Below are 19933 nucleotides of genomic sequence, written 5' to 3'. Positions count from 1 at the left end.
GAGAAAATCCAAGATGAAAACAAAACTCCAGAAGGTCTTTAGGGAGGCAGTATAGTGTGGTTCTTATTTATTTATTTATTTATTTTATTAATTCATGTATTTATTTTCTTCTTTCATTAGAGGATGCATTTGCACAATGATAATTGACCTTACCTAATCTAATAATTTGCTAGATTATCTAATCATGTAAGCAAGCCTGTGATTTTTATGTTCTTAATATTTGCATGCAAGTAAGCCTGGGGAGGAGGAAAGCACAATTACTTTTAAGGTGTGCTGAAGGTCTTATAACAAGAGAATTTAGTTTTCCTCTGGGAAAGAAGAGAATTCATGCTAAATTAGTAGCCACGCCAAATTCGCTTTCAGATGAGGTAGCTCTGTAATATACGATACTACTCTTGTAATTCTGGTAGTAGTGTCAGGATATGAATATATTGGGTTAGCAATACAGTAGCTTTGCTAAATTTACAGTTAATGGTAGACTGCCTTCCAATAAACCAGGCCAACAGCTCCCAGGATTAGTATTGAAAAAAGGTCTAAAAGTAGTAGGTTTCTTTCTGAATTGGTGCCCCCGTCCCCATCCAGCCATATGTCAGGCAGTTGTGAATGTTTACTTCTTGAAATGTTAATGCACAATATGGTAAATAACTAAGCATTTATTGATGACCTTAATTTAATGAGTATAGGATAGTATAGGATATAGGAGTTGATATTGCTACAAAAAACCAAGTTGACCACACCTTCAAAGAAGGAAAACTTTTGACAGAGGGGGTGTGTATGTGTTGGAATTTCTTCCTGTAGAAAGAATATAGTCTGGTCAAATCAGAGTGAATTTGTTTAAATAAAATGTATACACTGAAATCTTGGTAATGGTAATGTTTGCATGAGTACTAGTTTTTTCAGATGATCTTTCCCTTTGGCAAGAACTTGTATAGCTTTGACGTGATGACTGGGTTAATCAATGACATTTAAAGAAATGATCTGGGTTTCTTTTTTCCATTTGTGTGTCTTGGTTTGTGTAAGTCATTAGTATTTGGGTTTCATGGAGTAATATTTGTATAAAATTTCCACTGAATAAATTAAAAATGTAATACAGCTCATCTAAACTTTGGATACTATAAACCAAAATGTAAACATGACTTGAGTAACTTTTGCCTGCAATATTCTAAAGAGTTGAAGTAGTCCATGGAAAAAAGTGTTGTAAAAGGTTCTTTGTGTTATAATTGAAATGTCCTTTTAAGCTGCTAGGAAACATTAAAATTAAATGCAATTGTAACTTTTTGTAGGTTGGGCTCATGTGGTTTGTGCTCTGTACATTCCCGAGGTGCAGTTTGCAAATGTTGCTACAATGGAACCTATCGTGTTGCAGTCTGTTCCTCATGATCGTTATAATAAGGTACAATTATATCTCATTCTGTCTATATCCAGTGAGCTTGCATAATCTATGAAATGTGCTTTCCATAAAATTCATAAATATATGCAAAAGTGCTGTTTGTTTTCTGCTGTTGCTTTATGATAAATTCAAGAATTAAGCAAGGCATGTTACTAAATTAAGCTGTAAGGTTATCTGCCACGTCTCCTTATTCTTTTACAGATTATGGACTGTTTTGTTAATTAAAAATACTGTGATCTTTGAATAACAGTTTATTTTCAAAGGAATGTGAAATATTTCCCATAGGTTAAAATATTATTGCAGCTTATTTGAGATGTTATTAATTACCACACAGTCCTACTGTTGTAAGTATTGATGTGATGTCCGTAAGTATTTCTTTTAGGAAAAAAAAGCTGTGCTAATATATTAAGGCAAAAACCTGCAGACTTTTGCCCTTGTAAACAATGTTCACTTCAGCAGGATTATTTGCTTGTAAAAGAAGTGCTTCTATGTAAGTGTCAGTGAGATGGAATGTTATATAAAGTGTGGTGAGACTTAAAAAAAAAGCATTGTAAAAGTATTAATGTTTTATACTAATAGTTACATGTTTCTAATTGCTTGACTTGTGCTCTTTGCCACTAGACTTCATTACTTCCTCCTTAGTATTTTTATATTGTCCTTCTGTAAGCAGCATACTGTTGGAATGTCTTATCAGTTTTATAACATTTTTCTTGTGTAGTTATAAAAGAAAAAAAAAAAAAAAGATAGGCATCACCTCTGGTGTTATTCCTGCAGAGAAACCAGTCCTGTTTATCCCCTTCCTCAGTTTACACCTCTTGGTTAGGCACAATGACCTCTCCCTTTCCATCTCCCCTGCCCCAGCTATAGTGTCCTCTTTTATGTTTCTATGCCTTGGTCTTTTCCTTGCTCATTTCACATTCTCAAAATTGCTGTTGTATGTTTTGCCCATCCTAATTTACTAGTGTCACCAAAAAGCCAGGAGTTGAACTCAAGGTTCTTCTCATGTTTTCTTATTCTGAACTACCTGAGCATCTGTATTGGTTCCTCACTCTTGGCTTCCTTCTGCATTGGCAAGAACGTGCAACAGTGAGATTAAGATCAAGCGCAGTATTTGTGCTTGAACACAAAGCAGTACAGATTTGCTGTGGCAGATGAGTTGATTTTCCCTTTCTTCTCAACTCTGGGCCAGCAAAACACGTATTATTGTTTTTTAGTAATAGTTATGTTTTGGGGTTTTATTTATTTATTTATTTGTTAGTGGTTCTTCCCTCATGTGCTTGAAAAATTTTGTGAATCACTTGGGATTTTGCTTTGTTTTGCATCATTTCAAGGGATTGATATTGGATGAGTAAGTCCTTGTAACTTTAAAAGATGTACTCTGTGTCTTAATATTACTTACTCACAAAGCCTGTTGTTGGCTTGTGTCTTTAGACTTAATTCCTTTTTGTTACAGCTAAACTTGTTATTTCTTGAACAATTTTTCTTCCAAATATATGTATAGGATTTTTTTTTCCTGCTAAAATTTCCATTTGCATTCTGTTGGTCTGTATTTAGTTTTTTTCTTTTTTTTTCCTCTTTTTTCTTCTTTTTCTTCTTTCTTCTTTTTTTTCTTTTCTTTTTTCTTTCTTTCTAAATAGATACCAGTGCCACATGGATCATGCAGATAAAGTTCTTGATGGTGTCTAGCTTTTTAGATTACCGAGACTTTTGTGGGTGTTCTGATTTGGGCCTATTTCTCATTATAGCAGTCAATCTAAAAGTACTTTTATACAGCCCACTACAGTAAGACATAATGAGCCCTGTATCAGAAATTTCAAGGTTTGGGGTCACACCCCTAGCCTGCACACTATCCCCCCTCTCTTCTGTCTCTTCCCCCCTCTCCTCTTCTTACAGAATCCAGTTTTTCCTGCCTTTATTTGGCCAATTTGGTTCAGGGTTGTGAATTTCAGGGGAATCAAAGAAATGCCTATAGGGCAGTTGCCACAGCAAACCTTCTGAAACAAATCTAACTGTGCTGCCAACAGCAGTTTATTAAAACAGCACAGAATGTTAGAGGCAACTGCAGACTATTTTGCTAAGTCTCTATCCAGTGTTGAGTTTGATACTGCTGTGGCTAAACTGCCACCAGTTCTGAAGCAGACACTTGTTTTGAGCAATACCCCCAAAATCAGTAGGTCAACTAATTCTCTTTTCAGGTAGCCTGCAGTAACTTCAGGTCCCCACCTCCATGGCTTTTCAGTATCATTTGTGTTTATTTAAATGATACAAAGTTTCTGATCTAAAAAATATAAAGCATTATGCTATCAATTTGGGAGGAAATGGGAAAGATAAGCTGTTTTTTTGAGAAGCAGATATGGAAAAAAATTTTAAAAACATTTGTTGTAAATCGTGAATAAATGTAAGCATGTAATTAAGAAAAATACTAGAATTGATGGTCCTTTTAGAGAGGCCTAGTACTAATTTCATTCTGTGTGTCAAGTCAGGTTAGAATAGGATGATTTTAAGAAAAAAAATTCCTGTGAAGTCCTAAATAATTCTGCATATGTGGCAGGATATGTATAGAAGGCTAGCATATGGAATGGAGGGAAAATGCAGGTCAATGAAAATCACCATACACAAAAACTTCTGCTGCAGTCTTTGTTTTAAAGACAAACATTGCTGTGGTGTTGCCAGAAGATGGTACTTAATTTACAGAGTTTTTTCCTATGTCCTTGTTTCTTTATGGAAAATAACAAAATAGGCAATATTATGAAGTGCAGTAATCTTAAAATACAAGAAGAAACACAGCGGACAGACACCAGTGTGTGAGCTTTGTCAGTGTAAAAATGTCTGGCTGCTATTGCCCTGAAGTTAACTGCTTCTGGGATAAAACCTGTCACGTTGCAGAATGAATCCACTGAATGACTTGGTTAGTGGATTAATGACCAGCAAAGTTCTTACACACTTGATTCCAAAAAGACATGGACAAGTAATTGCTCTCCTGTTTAGTAGCTGTCTGTTAAAACTCGGAAGCTTATGCATGGATAATCTCTGTTTATTTTATATGAGCTTTATTTCTCTTTCAGGTTCATTTGAAAGTATGTGGTAATTGAAAGTAATTACTGCTTTTAGGAATCTCGTTTTAGAGCCAATTAAAAAAATAAGTGCATTTGGAGTTTCTTGATCTGTCTAGTAGTAAAGGCAGCTGTTGGACTTTTATCTCAGTACTTGCTGATACAGTGAAAAGTTCCTGTGCAACTTGTAGGCTTGATTCTGTAAGCAATGAATGCTCTTGGGTAACTGTTACAAGTAAAGTGTTTCTCAAATTACTTTTTGTTTTATACTTTTTTTTTTTTATCCCCCTCATCTTTCCTTCTGTCTTTGCTGCTGCAAAGATGGTTTACTTTTTGAATCTTTGAAGAAAAAGTATTGGCAGAAATATAAAGACAGCTTTGCAAAGTGTGTATTTTGCCATTAAAGAAACTAAGAAAATAGTTGTTTGTTTTGAGTGAAATTTTCTTGCTGAGTCAAAATCTGTGTAATGTTTTCCTGGTTTTCTAATGAATTTGGGAGAAGTCTAGGTACTCTCTTCCCTTAAAAGTTCTGAAGTTCAGTGCTGCTATAGGTTAGACTTCCACATTACAGAGTTTTCAAAAGAAGTTTAGCAATTGCCTAGATTTGCAATGTGTGCGAGGCTGCTTTGTGAAAGAAAGATAAAAGTTTTCAGGCTTCTGGAATAATTTCTGATTGTGTCTAAGAGAAAGTGAAAGTATGAGAATCTCAGCTTTAAAGATTACTTGCTGTCCCAGTTAGAACAGGAAAATGAACCTTCTTTGTCCCAGTTTCATATGCAAGATCAGGAAGCAGATTTTGGCTTTGCATGAGTGTTGTGGGAGGGGTAGAAGCTCATTGACCTCATTAACATGGGTAGGTAATCCACCATGTTGTGTTTAAACTTGTTTGCAATGTAGATGGTTGTTTGATAAATGTTTCAGTCATTTTACTGTAAATTGGGTTAAGGCATCTTAAAACACAGATCCTAAATGCAGTATGTGAAGAACAGGGCCTACATCCTTACTAAATGGAATGCTTATATTGCTTTTCTTTCTGAGCTTCAATGAGGAAAAAAATTACAGATCTTAAAGCAAAACTAAAAGAACAGCAGTAACTGGAGCTTGAGTTTTATGGAGTCTGTTGAACCTCTCTACTTATAGAGGTACCTGATTTTTAAAGTTTCTTACATTTTATAATATAGTTAGTTTTTTGGAACAAACAAGCTTATGATCTATCAATCTTATGATCTGTCAGCCTTATCTAAGGGTATGGAAACCTAAAAAGCAGCCAGTCTCACACCCTGTCAAACAACTGAATTATCTGTCTACTGCTTAGATGTACAGAGGGAGCAAGGCAAGCAAATTAAGTAAGATTATATCCTTTCTGATCCTTCAATTGCTGTGATATATATATATATAGGGTATGATTTTAGGATGTATTAGCTACTGGGTTTAATACTTTTATAAGTTCTGTAGAAACCATGTAAAAATGACTTACATTCCTTAGAGTCTTAAGTTTTAACAAAAAGTGCTTGAGTTAGCTGACATCTCATGTTAAATGTTGTTCTAAATACCTCTGTTAAAAACGCTTCAGAATTTCAGTAATTTCTGTATCTTTCTAAGCAATACTGTTTTTGCATTATAGAAATTTTATTTGTTTCAGTTGTATCTTGGTCCATTTTTCTTAAACTGCATTTTCTACTGCCCCTAGTCTGTTATTTTAGATTATTATTATATTAATTCTCTGTCTCACTGAAGGGAGGTTGGTGATGCAATCAGTGAATCAGTTAAAGTAAATGTAGTTAGTTTATTTGTTGTGGGGTGGTTTGTTTGGTTGTTTTTTTGGGGGGGAAAAGTAGGAGAGTAGTGGGAAAGTTTCCAATTACTCACCTGAGATCTTGTAATGGGATTTCTGTAAGGGTAACAATAGGTTTATCTCATGTGACTGCCCTAATGCTGGAGGGTACTTTCATTAAGCTTCTCTTCTTAAATTGTTAAGTTTCATACATAAATGTAATAATTATGATAGAATCTCCGTAAGAGGCACTTCAGTAATTAGGATAGTAAGAAATGGAAAGAGATTTAGTTTTGTCTCTTTCTCCCTGAAATGGTGAGAGGTTGTAGTGAACTGTAGTATAATCGTGGGCTTCCATAGAGCATGTATATTTGCCATGTATATCCATACAAATATCCATGTATATTTGCCAAATATAGGTTTTTTTGGTTGTGCGTTTGTTTTTTCCAAAGTATTGAATAGTGAGATTTTTGACTGTCTTAATTTCCTCTTCTTCCATTTTATTGAGAATGTTTTTGAAAATACTACAAATTGGTGGCATAGTATCCTGGTGAAACAAATAAATTGCCAGAAAAGCTATGGAAATTTTTTTCAAACACTACACCAGTTGTTTTCATTTTAGCTTATGAGCTTTAAATGGGTATGGAATACTAATTTAAGCTTTGTCTACTGAAGGTTTTTGCTTGATTATTTTCTAAGATGTTTGTGGGGCTATCCAACTCGTGCTGAAATCTGAATTAACAGAATACTGTTAAACACCAGGTTTAATTGAAGGTAACTGAGCATCATGTGAATATTGAAACATGCTATGAGACTTCTGAAAATTCTCTACGCCAAATGTATAAACAATTTTAAGTTTGTCGTGTTTATGTAACTCTGTAGACATATACAGTTATCCTGTATGGAACGTTCCATCATTAGGCATTCAGTCTAATTTAATGTTTTTGAATGCCACCAACATCGAGGTAATGTTAAATGACTGTGGAAATGATTGCAACCTGAAAAGACAAAAACACAAACTTGAAAGCAAGGAAAATTTTGGAAGCCCAATGCTATCAACCTTTGGCTGTTTGACCATTTGGCTAGCTGAATAGTGGTAGAGAATTCAAGCAAATTAGGTTTTGTACTTCTTTAGAACTAGTGAAGCATTACACAGATTACAAGTGTCTACCAGGTGATCTACTTTTGCAAACAAGTGTAATTAGACCTCTTCATAAAGAAGTTCTTATATAAGCCTAGCTGCAAAATTCTCACCATAGAATCTTCTGTAACACCATTTATTTGTGTGCTTCTTATCACGTTGAGTATGTTTTCTTTGATAGACATGCTATATTTGTGATGAACAAGGCAGAGAGAGCAAAGCAGCCACTGGTGCTTGTATGACATGTAATAAACACGGATGTCGACAAGCTTTTCATGTAACGTGGTAAGTATATTTTATTACTTATCATCTCTGATATTCCAGAGAGAATCAATGCACACAATGCAACAAATAAACTGTTTATTAAGCATGTTTATAAGTAAAGAAATATAATGGCTTGCGGAGAGATATCTAACTGTATTATAATAGAGCTCACTAACAATGTAGCAGTGGCAACACAGACATTGCTGTGAGCTGCAAAAGCTGTCTGATAATACTCCCTTGGGTTGTATTAAACTTCGTGTGCTCCTGCAAAGGAGGTTTAGTGGCTTTCTTTTGTCTTACGTTACTTTTCTAGAAAATACTTTATAGGATATCGGAAGGCGAAAGCATTGTTTACCTGCTAACTGATTGGACGTTTGCTTTTGGTAAATCAATGAAGAAAGTTATCAAGCTATGCATAGAAATTCTCAGATTTCCAAATATCTTGGGGTTAATTCGCTTCACAGTTGTTTATCTAAATCTGTACACATCTGTCCTGAACTATTTATTAAGGTTTCATGGATAGCTGTTGGGAGAAAAACAGCTTTGTCCACCATCTGATTAATTCTACTTTAAGATTCTTAGGTTTTCTTGTCTTGCTTTATGGACTTCTAGAGGAATCTGGATAATTGGATTAAACTACACATCAACAGGTTAAAAAAGGCAAAATGAACTCTACTCACAGATTTACAGGGATTTCTTTTTCCCTTTAATTTTCTTTTCTGTTCTTTTTTTTCAAAATGTAGTTGTGGCTGTTTTGCAAGAGCAAATTTACACAGACTGTCTAGCTATGTAATCTGTGGATTTACCTGTCTGTTTTACATATACCCCAGAATGCTTCTTATGACCAGCTCAGTCATGGAAATGATAATTGCATGTACCTACTTAAATTACTTGAATGTATTTTCTTCACTGTAATCAAGTGATACTTTGAATCTCATGCAGATCTTAAAGGATATAATTTTTTACGTGCTGATTTCTTGGTAACACTACTCTCATAAAGATCCAATTTTTCATTGGATGTGATCAATGTCAAGTTTCTTTTTATGGTGAAAATGGATTGTGTTCCTCAAGGTGTACATGCCATTTAAAGAGGTTATTTACAGATTTGAAAACATGTAAAAATCCAAGTGTTTGGGTTGAAAAAAATTTTCCTTTGAAACATTTGGGCATTTGGATGCATAAGAGTCCTTATCATCTTTTTAGATTTCTTCCAAAGCCCTTTTTCAGTGAATACCATAAAGAACATGAGAACTAGATTAAAAACAAATTGCCAATTTTTAGAATTTTTGATTATAATAAAACCAGGTATGTACTTCAAAAAAATATCCATCCAGAGAATACTGTGTCTGAGGATATTGAGAGTCTTGAGTAATATTTAAAAAATGTAAGGAAAATGTAAAACCTACAGAAAGTAGAGATCCAGGGTGTGGTATATCAGTTTTGGATTAACAGAACTAGTGTCTAAGGAAAAGTAAGTTTGTGTCCATCTGTCTTGCTATGGCAAGCCTAGAAGTATAAATCTTCACTTAAAGAGATCCTGTTAACTGTTTTCTGTAGTTGTCATTTGCTGTAGGTATGCATGTACTTAGGAAGCAATATTTCTGGATTGGCCAAGAACCCAATGTATAAATGAGGGGAAATTGGTTTAAAAAATAAATTAAAATAAGCTGCCTCACATGTGATTCTTTCATTTAAATATTCCCATGAATCACTTTGACTGTAACATGGCATTTCTATGCTGAAGAAAATTATAAGGAATAGGGAACTGAATGCTTGTTTTTTTGATGTCTAAGTTGGTTTTGATAAAGGAAAAATCAATATCCCAAACAGTGGAAAGTAAATTTGTTTTCAAAAAAAATGTCATAGAATAAGATGGTAGTTAGCCCAAGCTATTCTATTAAAAGAAATAGATGTTTTAGTCTTTTAAACCAAAAAATGTGTTTTTTAAACCACAATGAATATAGATTTTCAACCTCTAGGCTTCTGTGAGTGTCTTAAAGGAGTATAAACCATATGCATGTTTTGCTGGCCTGCCAAGGTTGGTTATGTGTTCACATTCTGTCAGAAATCACTTGTGTGGAAAACTTGTCTATTAAATGCAGATGTAAGTATCTGTTCGTTATCAGCTGAAATATTGTGATACTATTTATATAAAATTGCTTTTCTTGAATGTTGTCTGGTTTATTTTCAGTGCACAGTTTGCAGGACTTCTTTGTGAAGAAGAAGGTAATGGTGCAGATAACGTCCAATACTGTGGCTACTGTAAATACCATTTCAGTAAACTGGTATGTATTTATTAAATTCTATAAATAAGTGTCACTGACCTATTTTTTCACTCTGATTTGCTGTTAACACTAGAAAATGATATTTTAATGTAGCTTGGGAAGTAGGTTGTATGAAGTTCATTAATGTTTTACTGACAGTTACAAAAGTACTAGCTGAAAATGTTTTTGTAAGTGGTTGCATTCTAGTTGTGTGGATTTTACCCTTCTGAAAGAAACAAATTTTTTTTTCATTAAGTTTCTATGATGTTTTATTTTGCAGTTAGGTTATTTGGATTCTAGGACTTAAGTCCTTTTTTGAATAAAAATTTAGAAAGTATTACTTTTTATCCTGTATTTAGGAGAATCAGGACTTCCATTTCTTTCTGCTTCTGTTGCTCTTTAAGAAAAAACATGGTTTGGTTTTTTTCTTTTGTTCTATCTCTCACTGTGTAGAGAGCAATGTCTCACAGTGTGTATTCCCTTCCTGTAAGTTCTCTGAAACTTCCTCAAGGAAGTGACCTGAGGTTTGATTTTTAAAAAAACAAACTCAAAAATTCAAAATTTCTCTGTTACTTAAGTAGGTTTTGGATCATACCTCTGGGGTCTTCAATGTCACTTCTTATTAGTTTGACCATTCCAGAGAGCTGTTTCTTTGTACGTGTATGAATGCATGGACTTGATGGACTTACTGATGGTTAAAAACTGTTATTTATCAATATTCCATTATGAAAATTAAAAGATACAGAGTTAAGTTCAGATAGTGCTGTAAGTATAGTTAAAGTTGCTGCTTACTTGTTTTCACTGTTAAAAAAGGTGACTTCTTGGGTGCCTTTTGAATAGGTTGCAGTGAGATAAAAACAAAGGGCCCATGGACCGTTTTGACTTTCTAGAAGACAAGCTTGGTAAGGTTAGCTCAGTGCTCTTGTGAATACAGATGAGTTTGATTCCTAATCAAGTTAACTTAGGACTTTCTAGGCCCTTAATAAGCTAAGATTTTAAAAAAAGATTATTATCTTGAGCAACTATACAAAAAGAATAAAAATGATGTATTACTTAGCAGTAAAGACAAGCTGCTAAACTACAATTTGAGTGCTTTGCTGCTGTTATAATTGAGAACTTTCATGTTTATTTAAAAAATGAGTGTAACGATAAAAACAACCTCATATTGGCATGTAATTAGTTAGCATTCCATTACAAAACTATAGGGTCAAGAACAGTAAAGACTGGTAAGATAGGTAACAGTTTAGTATTTCCTTAGTATGATTGTGACTCTTGATAGTAAACTCGGAAATGCAGATGTTTAGCATTTACTACAGAAGATGGTGGGTGGCATTTATCTACCATACCTCTTAAAACTTTGGATGGCAAAGCAGTGACCTTATGTGCCTTTATAAGGCTACCTTCAGTAATAATAAAATAATGCGTATTTTGAACACTGGTCAGGCATAAAGTATTTTCAGTTCCAGACAGGACTCTTAAATGTTACAGAAATATGGCAATTATGTCTGCAGCTTGTAAATGTATACACCTTGTAAATGCATTAATGACCATAAACTTATTGTATCCTATTTTTCAAACCATTTTAATGAAAATATTGCAGAGGTCACGTTAATAAATTATTAAGCCATAAACCACCCACCTCACAATGCGTTCTAGCACTGTTGCTTCATGTGATATTCACTTGGGCAGCACCTTTTCTGTTTTATATTATGAAAACTTGAAACTGTTTCTAGCATCTTTTAAACATCAAAAAGTAGAGGAGGGTTGGATCTAGATGGTCATTAAGGTCCCTTCAAACCCCACCCTTTCTATGATTTCTATGATGAAGTGGCATATCTCATTTCTTTGTAGAAAACATATCTTGTTAATTTGTGGAAGGTGTAAAAATCAATATAAGGACAGGCTTTTTTTCTTGGTATACATTGGGTAATCATGTTCATTTTATTAGTGTCAGTAACTTGTCAGTTTTTCAGTAACAGAAGTGTCATTTTTCTTCAAGCAGTAAGGCATCTTATCAGTTTGAATGCTTTATACTTTTCATTTATTCAAGTGGTTCCTTTTCTCTATCCATAAATATGTTTTCTCTTTTTAGAAAAAGAGCAAACGGGGATCTAATAGGTCATATGATCAAAGTTTAAGTGATTCTTCCTCTCACTCTCAGGATAAACACCATGAGAAGGAGAAAAAAGTAAGTGGATTTGTCGTTGCTAATTATTTGGCACATCTGCTTAATAGTAGAATTTTCTGATAGATTGAATTTTTGCTGAAAAGCAGGAGGGAAATCTTGTTCCTGAAGCACTGAATAATAAATAACACAACTGATAAACTGTTTCCAATGAGGAAACACCTTCACCTGCAATTGTACTTGAATGTTTCTGCTTTTCATCAGTTTTGGGATACACTCTGAAACATATCCATTGGAAAGGCTGTTTTCATGCAGCTTCCTTTGCTTTAGTTTACCATTAGACATTTTTTTGTGTAGCCTTTGTGACTTGGTGGAAAAGAAAACCAGGGACAGACATTATAGTTGAGTGTGCTGATAAGCAGATGCATCTGATTTCTTATGTTTCAAACTGTTGTATCTTTTTGTCATCAAAGAACGGACATCTCTTGTTAACACATTTTACTGGTACTGATGGTCAGGTCCACTGTGATGGGAAAGTACCTTGTCATTCACCTGGGAATCTCCCTGTAAGGGTACAGAGGACATAACTGCCTGCTGATTTCTATTTTCTATCTGATTTTCTATTTTTGGTGTATTTTTTAAGAATTCAACTTTCCATATTTTTAAAAACTATTTTTAAATGTATAATGTTTATTGCTTTGTTTTTGTTATTGCTAGATTAGGAGCTGTCTATTGTTAGTTTCTGTGGCAGATACATTATTTAGAAATTACTGGAGGTGAAGCTGTGTGCCTCCAGGTAGGGCTGGTAGTGTCCCTTTTTCCAAGGCTCAGGTGTTTGTCCTTGAGGAGCCAGGACAAATGTTCTGAACACTGAGCTACTTGATAAACTGAATTGATTTTTGAGCATCTTGTTACTGCTTGTCCTGTTCTTATAGAAATGCTATATGTTCTCTCAGTTAGAGGGTAAAAACTTGAACAATCTACGAAGAGTTTGAGGCTGCGTGTGACACCCAGTGTGTTGACTTTAGCCATGGGTTTGCTTGTTAGGCCCATGGGAAAGCAATATTTAAAGCATTTCTACTCACTGAAATTTTCCATAGCTCTGTGTTGGTTTGTGAGCTGCATTCAGAAGTGCCCAAACTTTCCCAGTATGATGTGGGGAGTCTACATTCATATGTCAGGGCTATGAATTTCACATGGGAGAAAGGTGCGTGGTGCTTGTTAATGTATTTTAATGCTGTGTGTGGGTTGTTACAGGACAAGTCCTAGGCACTCAGATCAGTGTTCATTCTGTATTCCTCAGTATCTGAGTAACTATGGAAAGGTGAAATAGACCTGCCATGCATCATGTAACATTCTGAGGCAAAAATAAGAGCAGACTACAATTCTCTGGGTTACCAGTCAGCTACATAAGCAATTATTTCCTTTTATCCTCTTTTTAGAAAAAAAATATTTCTGGTTTAATTCCTAAGAGTCAGTTTCTAGTACTGTATAAAGCAGAGTGTTGCAAAGGCAATTCTAATTACAGTATTCCTCTGGGAGTTATCTTGTTTCATAAACATGGTTATGTTATTTGAACATTGGAGGTTTTGAGTAACCTCATAGGGAAAAATCTCCAGATCCATGTTGGTAATGCAGTATCCATTGCATTTTTTTTTTTTTAAAGATTTTGTTTATCAGTTTAATATATGTGGCTCTTTAATAGTCTAAACGGTGCTTGATGTATGAAGCAAAGTTGTGAGAACTAAGTAACTTGAAGAAAAGTCTTTTGCAACCACTTTGAAATTACTTCAGTTTTAATTATTGAAGTAATGCTAGACAAATGTTATTCAAAACGGAATTGTGTGGTGTGGATGCTAATGGTGGTGCATATCCATGTTGACTTTTTGAATTCTGTCCTGTCAGAATGCCCATAAAAACACCTGTAAAAAATGGTCATTAAGTATATACCATGTGCAGCTCACTGTGTAGATGGTCTTGAATATCTATGAGTTGCAGATCCTGGTTCCTCTTTCACAAGAAATGAGTTTTTGTGTAGGTTCCCTGCTGTTCAAAAAATGCGTGATTTGTTCTGCAAGTCTTGTTGGTGCAGGCAAATAGTATTTCTGTTTCTGGGCATGCATTTATTAATGACTTTATAGGAGTACAATTCTTACTTTTTTCAACATCTCTCAATGTCAAATTGTGCTGGAATTGGAAGTCTTAATTCTTTGGGAGGACTGATGGAGTGTGACTGTAAATCATTAGAAAGCTACTCTATCTGACTATATTCAGTAATGAGGATTTTTAAAGTCCAAAAGATTTAGAGCAAAGGTGGCATCTTCTTGGTAGATTTGTTGCCTGCTAATGTTGTGTGTTAACTGGTACAGTATTCTGTGTCAGCCTGGTAGTCAGCTGCATGTAATCTATTGGAACTGACAATGGTTGCTGCAGATGGCACAGTAAAATGATCTCCTATAGAAGCAGATAAGCTCATATTCATTTATTCTAATAAGAGGAAAGGGGAGCACTTCTATTTCAATTATTATGCTTTTCATAGAGTTACTGACTTGACTACCTCATGTTTTTCTAACCTTAAAGTAGCACATCACATATATTATGAAAAAGTAATACTTTTAGCACACCTTAGTGAAACAAACACCTCACAACAGTGTTCAGCTTGACACCTGGGATTAATTAATTATTGCAAAATCAAAATGGCAAGTGCACTGCCTAAAGTGCACCTAAAAACTAATCTTGAAGATGTAGAATTTTGTAAGGTTGCATTATCTGTATCTGTCCCTTTTCCCTCACAGTACAAATTCGTATCTTTAGCTTTTCACTGTGAAAGAAAAACTCAAAACCTGACCCCTGCAAAAGCAGTGCAGGAAATAGTGATTAGTAGCAGTGTTAGTTGTCTCTATAAACTTCAAAACTGAATTTCCACAGGTGGTAAAATCCTCAAACATTTATCTGAAGAAATTCTGATATTTATTTGCTTCTTTCATTGAGTTACTACTTCACTGTGGTTTTCATAGGTGTCTCAGGAGCAATACTGGGAAAAAATGGTATTTTTGGTAATCTGTATTGTAAGTTAAGTTCTTACTGTGCTCAATCAAGAACCGTGGGGTTTTTTTTAAAGAAAAATCACATTGTTTGTCTGGATGTCTTCCTTAGTGTGCATGGATTGACTAAAAGACTTCGTTTCATTGAAAAGTTGCTATGATGTACTTGAGGTGTTACTCTCATTATTTATTATTTACTCCATATAGATTTATTATTTAATACATATGTTTTTAAGAAAGTACTTTTTGTCTGGTTATGATTTTTATCTTTCTACAAGTTCAGTGTGTTGTAGTGTTGTTTAACTCCTCAATGTTTGTATTCTGCCACATTATAAGATAGAGGAGAGTAATTTTGGAATAACTGGGGTCAAAAGTAAGATGAACTTCAAAGAAACATGAATGCTTCTTTCATGAGAAAATTATTTAGTGTTGTTTGTCTTAATTTGAAAACTAAATGACACCTGACCATTGAAAACAGGTCATTAAGGTTATTGCTTGATTTTTGTTTCTTCTTGAGCAATATGTCTTCCTGCACTTAAATTCTGTAGTTAAAACTGTAAGAGATGTAGAAGCAAAAGGTGCATACTCTTTCTTATGCTTTGGATTCTAGGTTAATACAAGATTGCTAGTACTTTATATTGACTTTGTAACAGTTTCTGGAAGGTTATATTGATAATTTTTCATAAAGTGCGTTTATGCAGTTCACCAGGTATAGTGTTCTGAGTCCTGGTAAGCCATATGCAGTTAAAGGTGGTCTCCAGTGTTAAGCTTATTGAGCTGGTAAAGTGAAATTTATTTATTTTTCTTGCCATTCACCTATTTCTTGACATACATTTGATGGGTATCTTTAAGTTACCCTATGAGGGCAGCGGAGCACTTAATGATATGTAGCATAATACATATTTTAAAGCTTTTAATGCTTTCAATTTTTATAGGAATAAAAAGGTAAGCATGGACAACAAAAGCTTTGATTTAGTTAGTCTTGCACTTTTTGAAGTTAGAAAGTGCTACTCAAGTGTTTAGCACTTAGCCATCAGTAACCATCAATACTAAGCTGTGAATAATGGAAAAAGCCTATTTTAGTGTTATATATCAAAGGAAGATTAGCTTGTTCTGAATAAGAGTTGCTGTGCATTGGTCTCACAGCAAAGAGAAACTTTGGCTGGCATTCTTATAATCTATTCTTAGTTGCTTTTGCCACTGACTGTCAAAAATCTGACCGTTTTCTGTATATTGAAATAAGGCTTTTGAGTCTCTAAGTATTGTGTCAAGGACCGGTACTTAATAATGAGTTTCATGCTTGGAGCTAAATACATTTTATTTGCATAATGTTGGCAGTAGTGTTCCTCCCTCTCCCTGTAAACTATCCCATGCCTGTATCCTTTGTGACTGCAGCAATGCTACTACTGGATTTAAATTTCCTGCTGTATTTTATAACATATAAAATGATAGACAAATGATTGAACTAGGACTGTTCTTGTCAAAACAAGAAAAGTTATGATTTGAATTCAAAATTTGTGGACCAGGGGCATCTTTCATTCTGGAATTCTTATGGCCTATATTACTAATAGCTACTAGTCACAAATAAGAAGCTGAGTTATTGGGTATTATCAAGAATTATGCACATCTTTCTATAAAGTAGTTGGGATTGTGGCAGCTCTGTATTTATGAGAGTCAGTGGTGGAAAGACAGCATAGAAAATCCATGAATAACAAAAGCAATAATCTGAGTCCTCTGTGCTAATAGAACATTCTGATACATTGCAATTATTTAGTGGAGTGAAAAGCAGCAGCAGCCAAAAAATTAGAGATTTAGACATGAAGTTGATTTTGCTTACAGGAATCACTAAGGAAAACAGTGGGACAAATTTGGGACAACCAACAGTAGTGAGGGGGTTATGACTTTTGTAACAGAGAAAGGGATATTAATTGAATACTTACAGGTCAGCCCAAGCATTTTCATCTGAAGGGCTGAATTATGGTCCTTGCTGATAGCATGCATGTGTTTTAATTATTCCAAAAGAGATGCTAGTCTTCGGGCAGCATCTTATTCCTTCATGCATCTTCTTGTTCCTGTTACTGTTACTGTCTGTCATACTCCTTCACTGAGCTAACCTAGCTTACTAAACCAGCAGAAAACTCTCCACTTTGTTCGTGTTGCTGCTGTTGTAGCAGTTTGAGTTGCCACACCGAAGGTCTGACAAGCTAAGTAAGCAGTGTGGGGAAGGTGAGAGACAAATCAGGAAACTTCTCCCCTGCTTCTTTTTTAACAGTGAACTGTTAAATGCCAAACTTCAGAATGTACTTTAGTGAAGTGTAGTATTGTGGAAACCTCTTTGGAGAAAGCTGTGCATTCCTGAAACAAAAAATGAATTACAAAGAAGTGTAGACAATTTCAACAAGTGAAATGATACTTGCATGTGGAAATGTTATGAATTAAATAATGCCATTAGAGAAGACCTGCACTTACCCATTCCATCTGTACTGGAAAAGGTATCCTTCACTTGCATTTTCAGACTTGCCAGACATTTAGGTCTGTGAAAAGATATATTTGATAACATTTATTCTGTTGGTAACATATTGGAGCTAAAATAAAATTATACACATATTCTTAATCTGATATGTTAATGAGTTGGTATTTTCCTTCAGTATTCTGATAAATATTTCTTCTGAAGGTAATATTAAAGAAAATGAATAAGAAGTGCTGATCTTTAGAGTGATCCAGTGTGCAAAGGAGCTAAAAAACGGAAAAGTTGGAACCAAACTGTATTGTGAAATCATATTGTGTAATAATTTTGTAGATTGAATCTTTGTGGAAGAAATAGAAGCAATAAGAATATGCTTCCTTCCTCTTCCACCATTCCCCTCCCACACTCCCCAGCAGGGCAATGTACAGAAGTGCTACAGAATTCCAGAAATCTTAGAATCATAGAATCATAGAATTGGCTGGGTTGGAAGGGACCTCAGAGATCATCGAGTCCAACCCTTGATCCACAACCGCTGCAGTTACTAGACCATGGCACTGAGTGCCACATCCAGTCTCTTTTTAAATATCTTCAGGGATGGAGTATCCACCACTTCCCAGGGCAGCTCATTCCAATGTCTGATCACCCTCTCGGTAAAGAAATTCTTTCTAATATCCAACCTAATCCTCCCCCGGCACAACTTAAGACCGTGCCCTCTTGTCTTGCTGAGAGTTGCCTGGGAAAAGAGACTAACCCCCACTTGGCTACAACCTCATTTCAGGTAGTTGTAGACCATATTTGTTTTTTATCTTGCAGCATATAGCTATTGGAATTAGGAAGGTGTTATCTCGTTTTTTAGGTAAGACGAATAAGCCAGAAATGAGATTCCTAATGTTGAGCCTGTCCTCTTAGTGAAACAAGGTTGAAGTTTCCTTTGTTAGTCTTGTAGTTGGCCCTGTAATTTTTAAGGCATCCTTCCTTGGAATGTTTCTTCTGCTATATCCTGTTTTTACAGAATGTAGCATTACATTTGTCAGATCTGCAATTATCTTAAAATAGAGGTGTTTGGGACATCTGAAGTTGTGCCTATACATATTTTAAAAGTTTGTAAAAGGTTGGACATTAGATATTATTAAGGTTTCTAGAATTGTGGGGTTTTGGTCTGGGTGTTGACATTTTGGTGTTGTTTTGGGTTTGTTTTGTTGTGGGTTTTGTTTTGTTTGCTTCCTTTGGTGTAGGTTTCTTTGTTTTTGTTTTAATCCTGGTGGATCAGAACAGATCTTACAGTGAGGTGTGCAGTGAGTTGTCTATGAAGGGTCAAGTGTTTGCGCTTTTTCTGGCAGTAGGGAAGATGAGTGATTTATATTTCCTTTCAGACAGGCATGATTGAAAGATGTCATATTTGTTAATGTTATGGGGGATTAATGTCCCTCTGTTACTACTTTTCTGGATCCAAAAGTGGATATTTCAGAACTCTAATTATGCTTTGTATGAATCTTTGTGGCAAGAATGGTAAGAAGAGGGTGCATTTGCAAGGAGTCACTTTGTGGGAGCTAAGTCTCTTCATCTCAGCAGGTTATTGCTGAAATTTTTATTCTTATCCATGTAAAACCTGAGCATGCCTTTCAAAGGTTTTCCTGCAGGGAAATGTTCTCCACTTTGATGTTATTTGCATCTGGAGTCAATTCACATTCAGAAGTGGGACTTGTGAAGTTTCTTTAGGAAGAAAAAGGAAAAGAAAAAGACGAAGAAGAAAAAAGGAGAGATTGTTAGAGGAGGTATAACCTAAAAGGAGGAGGGAATGTAGAGTTAAGGACAGCAGACCTCCTGTGGATGAGATCTTTGTTTGCAAAAGGCCTTTGGGTGGGCTACCCCTTCAGTGGCTTTGAATAGTAACCTGTAACCTTGGTAAACTGACCTGGAAAACTTTGTGTTGATGTTTTGGATATGGGAAAGGAATTTGATGTGGTTGCTGATGCTTTGCTTTGCAGAATTTCAACATATTGTTTCCAGGCTTTTAGTTGTTTATGCTCTCTCCCTTCCCCCTGCTTTTGTATCCCTCTGTCCTTCCTGGTGCATCCTTTTCTGTTGAAACTACTATGAAAGTAATTTCAGTACATACAGAATATAATTTGAAGTTCTCCTTAGATCAGAATTATGTTTTCTTGCCCCTCAGAGAAAATTAGCACTGGAAATAAAAGAACAATAGGTAGTCAACAGAAGAGATTGTAAAACCTGTTCTTTTAAATGTTTCCTGTTGTTTACTGGTCTTACCAGTACACTGGTGAGATGGTGGTCTGGCTAACTAGCAGTGAAGAAAGAGACTCCTGGCTCAAGAGATTTGATGGGAGTCTTGCTGTAGATGCTTTTGTCTTCTAGCTGTATGGGTAGCACTTCTGAGACTGTTATATTTA

General features: G+C 35.0%; 1 protein-coding gene across 5 annotated transcripts in view; it reads left to right on the top strand.

Moving 5' to 3' along the window:
• MLLT10 (MLLT10 histone lysine methyltransferase DOT1L cofactor) overlaps positions 1-19933 on the top strand; it is a 125855-nt gene that overhangs the window by 43339 nt on the left and 62583 nt on the right. For 4 of the 5 annotated variants that reach the window (XM_030444959.1, XM_030444958.1, XM_030444963.1 and 1 more), the window contains 4 exons: positions 1284-1393; positions 7540-7643; positions 9814-9907; positions 11979-12074. In XM_030444959.1, coding sequence (XP_030300819.1) covers positions 1284-1393; positions 7540-7643; positions 9814-9907; positions 11979-12074 — 404 coding nt within the window. The remainder of the gene's footprint in view (positions 1-1283; positions 1394-7539; positions 7644-9813; positions 9908-11978; positions 12075-19933) is intronic. The other variant, XM_030444960.1, reaches the window with a different exon arrangement.

This window comes from Calypte anna, chromosome 2, assembly GCF_003957555.1.
Source record: "Calypte anna isolate BGI_N300 chromosome 2, bCalAnn1_v1.p, whole genome shotgun sequence".
NCBI lineage: Eukaryota > Metazoa > Chordata > Aves > Apodiformes > Trochilidae > Calypte > Calypte anna.
This window is presented reverse-complemented; position numbering and strand designations above follow the sequence as displayed.